The sequence below is a fragment of the Drosophila biarmipes genome, chromosome 3L, assembly GCF_025231255.1.
Source record: "Drosophila biarmipes strain raj3 chromosome 3L, RU_DBia_V1.1, whole genome shotgun sequence".
NCBI lineage: Eukaryota > Metazoa > Arthropoda > Insecta > Diptera > Drosophilidae > Drosophila > Drosophila biarmipes.
This window is the reverse complement of record NC_066613.1, coordinates 22,185,171-22,191,089: the sequence shown is the minus strand read 5'-3', so window position 1 is coordinate 22,191,089 and position 5,919 is coordinate 22,185,171. Positions and strand designations below refer to the sequence as shown.

General features: G+C 43.5%; 1 protein-coding gene across 1 annotated transcript; it reads left to right on the top strand.

Moving 5' to 3' along the window:
• Nucleotides 1-248: 248 nt before the first annotated feature.
• LOC108034455 (uncharacterized) lies at nucleotides 249-1,445 on the top strand. Its single transcript, XM_017109340.1, is given in 4 exon segments — nucleotides 249-281; nucleotides 1,018-1,092; nucleotides 1,094-1,160; nucleotides 1,366-1,445. Coding segments are annotated over 4 exon segments (255 nt in total).
• Nucleotides 1,446-5,919: the final 4,474 nt, after the last annotated feature.

The window sequence follows — 5,919 nt, the reverse complement described above, 5'->3', positions numbered from 1 at the left end:
CCACAAATGAATTGAGAACAACGGCGCTGAAGAAGCGGAAAAAAGAAAGGCCACCGAAAAACAAGTTAGAAATCTTTTTTGTTTTCCATTTATTTCTCCTCATTTTTTGTTGGCTTTTTTGTTTTTCAGTTGCAGCGTCGTCGACGACGCATCATTAAAATATTTTCCACTCTTCGGTTGGCTGTTTGGTGTTAAATCAAAAACCACTTGAACGAAATAAAATCTTTCTCACAGTCCGCGGTCGCACAATGGCCAAATGCTATGGGTATGGGTATGGTATGGTATGGTATGGTATGGTATGGTATGGGGGGGCAAACAAATTATGAGAACGTTCGGGATCAAGACGAGAAGAATGTTTTCTTTTTCTCGTTTCTTCGGTGGGTTCAGCTGAGTTCTTTTGGCCTCTTTTGTTGTCCGACGATGTCGTTGTTGGTAAATTGATGACAACAACATCAGAAATGCTGAAGCGTGCGCTTCAAAAATGTATCTGCATAGTCGCCGGAGATACAAAAGCGAACCCCGAGATACATTTCGGTGTGCTGACCGTTTTGCGTATCCGTGACGATTTCTCGTTTACCTGTGCGACACAGACCCAAAAAAGCAGACAATAAATCAATAATCAAGCCGCCGCCGAGAGAGAAAAGGCGGTCGGATGGATGGGACGGATGGATGGATGTATGGATAGTCGGATGGACGGATTGGCTCCGAATCGGCTTGGACCGAAAGGCGAGTCTGGGGCCTTATCATCATTATTCAAAGCGAGCCACCAACGCCGCCGCCGCCGACACCGCCACCGCCGACACATAGAAATGGGAATAGAAAAATAATAATAATAACGAGAACAACAAACAGAGACCGAGGGAAAACAAAACAGAACCAAACCGAACAAAACGAGTTCCTAGAGTTTCTAAAAAGCCATAAAACGACGACGAGTTTTGATTTGATTTTCGAGATCCAATCGACTGGCATAGAACACATGTACGGGTATGTAAAAAATACATTTCAATTCACACTCAGTCCAGCGGACCGGGTTCCATTAAAAAACCCCCCCAGTCGTACCATTCGAAAATGCGTGGATGCTGTGGGAGAGAGTCTCGGACATGTGTATATTCTGGACACAGAGCTCGACAGAGGCAGCAACTCGTCATCGGTTATATCGGGTTCGGGGTTTTGAGACCACAGATAGAGAAAATTTCAGATTACATTTGTTATAAGTAGGTTTCTTCATTATATTTTTTTATAGTACAATTAAAAATTGTTCAAATCTAAAATTTATGCTCATTTAAAGCCAAGTATATCCTGGTAATGAAGAACTTTTCGAAATGATTAAATTGTAGTATAAACTGTGTTTGACTTTTCCCGCAGTGCATGAAGAAAGAGCAGTGCGACAGAGTTCAGTGGCAGCCCACGCCCGCGTTATGATTTTGTGGCCATTTTATAACTAACAACATTCCAGCGGCGCCGACAACTGAGCCCAAGTCCCCAGTTCAAGTCCCTGTCCCAGGGTCCCCATCCCAGCCTTTAGGCCCCGTCCACCGGGCCACACACATCGATGGTTTAGCCGATGACGATGATGATGACCGCTCTTTGCCGCAGGCTGGAGTTGGGGGCGAAGTGCATTGGAAACGCCGTCTGGTGACAGAAGCGGCAACGGGAGCAGAATCGACCATATCGAGGAGGAGGATGCTCAGGACCGGATGACCGATCGAAACCTGTTGGGGTGATGCGATGCCAAAGGACGGAAACCCATTCCTTTTCCCACTAACCCGTCAGTTTTTTACCCTTGCAAAGAGCTTTTTTCTTTTGCCAATCAGAAAAGTGTATCTGTAAGGTCTTATTTTATAAGCTTTAAAAACAAGCAACTGCTTTGAACATCTTTAAAAGTTAATTTGTTATATTAATGGTGATTTAATTAAGGTTTATTTTATAACTTATAGCTAATAATGTAAAAAAAGCTTATCTAATTTTGTAAGTAAACTAGTCATGCCTACTCTTGAAAGGGTATTCTTCAGATATACCCTTTTTTTATAAGAAAACCATAAAACGAAAATAAATATTTTAAACAGTCATAAAACGCCTTATAATTAGGTAAATTATTGCGAGGAACTTATTTATTTTGCCTTGTGAAATGACTGAGATAAAGACGGCCTGATAAGCTGGGGCGGTGCAAAACCGCAAGATAAACCCTTGGGATCGGATCGTTTCGCCTTATACATAATTTAGGGGCTTATCAAAATTGGATTTTTATCGCCGTGCCGAGAGCAGCGAGATAAAGTTTCATGTTCGCGCTACGAGTATTTGCAAATTGGTCTTTGCCTCGATAGTTGGGGCGTTGTTTCTGCGCATCTGACTAAACGTATCTGGCGAACATTTCCTTGAACTGCCGCTAGAAGATACGTATCTATCTACAGATAGTCTGCGCCCCACATTCCACACGTGGCCCATCCGCTTATCACCCGTGCACTAGATACAATTTGTATCTGTATCTGCGGTCGCCTTTGCCTTTGCTTTATGGCCTGTTTCCAATTGTCTGCAGGTCCGCACAGCGGCTCACATGTTTTGTATAATTATCGTGGTTAATGTCTCCGCGCTGGCTGGCTGATAAAACCTTTTATCAGTTTCGGTTTTCGTGTTTTTTTTTCCTTGTTGGGTTTTTTCTATGCCTCGTACTGTTTTGCTTTGTTTCGGGCGAGTTGTGCTGTTTGCCTTTTAATTAAGTTGAACAAAAAATATTGTCAACGCATTCTTTAACTTAGCAACAACTTCAGGCGGGTTGACCTTGAGCCGGGCAACGGCAAGTAGCAGCCAAACGCGATCAGTCCCACAGATACAATGTATCTGCAAATCAACTTTCAACGCAGCTCTGACTGAAAATGAAAGTCGGAATATTTTGCAAACAAAAATTTTGTTATAATGGCCTCAAACTGCAGCGCGGCTCAAACAAAGTTATTACGGCCTAGGCTTTGTTTGCCTTTCTGGCTCATGGCGCAAAACCCACATGACCAGATCGGCCCCAGATTTGCCCCAGCATCAGTTTTTTTGTAGCCTCAGCATTAGCCCCCAACCACATGGCCAAATTGCAGACTTGCCGGCCAGGAGTTGCCCAATCTCGGCTAAGATGCTGCATAATTAGCTATAATTTGTGAGCCAGCGAAGTGAAAGTCCAGGCTGAACCCCAGATGGGACCATCTATCTGTAGGCTGCATCTGCAGGCCGAGCTGCCATAGTTGGATGTCAAAGGAGCAACTGCAAATTGCCGGACATGCAGATGAGACATTTTCGGGGGTCATAACTGGATGCGCAAATATTTCCTTATTTGCATTTGTAAGTTGCCGAAGTCAAATTGGGGGGAAAAGTTATGAAAGACACATACACATGCTAAATTTTGACAACAAAACTGATTTGTGGCACTCAGAAATTATTTAAAAGTCACCTCAACAGCTACAATATTTTAAAAATATATATTTTTTTTATTTATTCCTAGTGACCAACTTAAATATTCGTTTCCAAATATCACATTTTAAATTTGAATTGATTATCTTTTATTAATAAGTTATTAAAAATAAGTTGGCTGTATAGAAAAACCAGAATTTTTTCTGATTATTAATATTTTTCGCCCCCTTTTAAATACTATTAAGGTGTAATATTCCTTGTCTATAAAAAAGGTGACTTTATATGACCCGTAGAGCGAGAAGAAGTGAGTGATAAACGATGTCAGGCTCCGATTTTATTGGAGTCTTCCAGACCTTTCCCCCAAACAGCGAGTCATTGGCTCGGGCCCGTCATCAAACGCCGCATCATTATGATCATTGTCATCGCGGTGATCATTAGAGTGGCCCAGAAGAATGCATTTGCATTTGGCCGGCATCAACAGCTCCATTTCCATTTCCCCAGTCGCATGCACAAACATTTTCAGCTCGTGATCGCGGTGCGTCTTACAGTCTTTGTGTGTCAGTTGTATTTACAGCTACGACAGCAAAGCATTTCGAAGCTTTTCATCTCTATTTTATGATCCAGCTAACGGTTTCCGAGCATTTCCCGATGATGAAAACTCTTTCTTCGTCATACAAAGTCGTCCGTTTCTGTTTGTGCCTCTTTTTCTCTATTTTAAGAGGGGCCTAGCAGGGAAGTGACTCTGTTTTAAGTACAACAATAAATCGAGACTTTAAGAGCGGAGGGTTGGAGGAAAACCACCACCCACGTAATGGCCAGAGACAACTTCATAATTCACTCAGAGCAGTGTGCCTTCGCCATGCTCATGGTACCCCGGCTTCAATCTCAATCTCAGCCTACGGATGAGTTCCAAAGTACATAAGTAGGTGGCGACGGGCTATCCACGAGATACTTGGTGCGTATAGGAATTGCGCTCAATTTCCACAGACACACACTGCGACAATCGGGGGGCCTTATCAACACAGAAGCATCATCTTGCACATGCTTTTATCTCTCTCTCAGTTTGAGTCGTTTCAGAACAGGCGTTCAGCAATGGCCAGCTGCGCCACTCCACTCACAGAAATCGGGGGCTACAAATTTGATTGGAGGCGTTTCGTCTATATACATTTTAGCTGGAAACGCAGCTCTCGGGTTCTCTCGGTTCTCGCGTCTCAGTTCTGGGTTCTCCGATATGGGTTCTGGGTTCCCGCACGGGGCGAGATGTGCGAAAACTGGAAATGGAGGAGCTGAGGTGCGGAACACAAAAGCCACAGGGAAACCCAAACTCACACACGCTCAAGCCAAAGGAAGTCCAGGAACGTGGCTGAGATTCGGGGGAGGCCGGAACGAGGAGGGGCAGTCAGCTCAGAGACAAGCGCAAATGAATCGAAATGAGGCGAGATGCAGTCACAGAAACAGCAGCTGAAGCAGAAGCTCTAACAGGGAAAACCCCTCGGATAATACCAGGAGATCAAGGGGTTTGCTAGGGGCTTATAAGTAAATATGGTTTAAAATGTTAAACAAATTGTTTAATTTTATTTTTAATTAATAAATAGTTATTACTGTTTGGATTTTTTCAGAAAATTTTAGAGATAGTTAAGATATTTTTAAGATGTGAATCAGATAACCCTTACCAGCACTATTTAGTTTCTAGAAAACATATAGCACTTACCAACACTGATCTATTATCTTTTTTTACTTTTACCAACACTAATTTAATACATTTGTGTCGAACACTTTTTCCGCCACAAAATGCACTCCACCTAGTGCCCACTGTATATAAATCTACTGCCAGAACATAGGGCCACAGAGTCTCTGTCCCCATATCTGTATCTCCGCTGCTGTTTCGGTGCTCGGTTTTTAGTCTCGGCCACTTGGCAGCTGTGTGTGCGAGCTGAGCTTCGCTGGGTTGAGTGTGAGCAGCTTAAAAAACAGCGGCCCCTTTCCCCAATTTTCTCCCCTCGGCAGTTCTGAAGAGCAGCTTCTAATGCATCGGGGCTGGCGTAATAAGCGCAGTTTTTGTTTGGAAAAAAAAAATCACGACCCAGAGTGAGGGAAAATGTGGGGTCTTGGAGATTGCACTCTGGGAATACAAGTATATATACAAAGGCGACTATGTGCCTGCGTCCGTGTATCTGATGGGGAATCATTCAAATTTGTTGAGTTTTCTCTCTGCAGCTCAGTGACAATGAAGCCATCCTGAAACCAACTTCAAGAATGAAGTTTTCTGAGGGGCCTTCGGTGCTTGGGGGGCCTGCCACTCTATCGTGAAAACCCAAAGTATGCACTTAACACAGTTTCATCCGCTTTGCTTCTCGGCATCTCTGGCGCTCTTTCTCCGGCCGAGAATATCGCTCATTTTCAATAAAAATAGCTTAAAATTGTAACAGGCGAACAGCAGGGAAAAAAGTGCAAAATCTGTGGAGAAGACGGGGCGACGAGGAGGCAAGTGGCAAATGATGATGCTTGGAAATCGCAGCGCTCTCT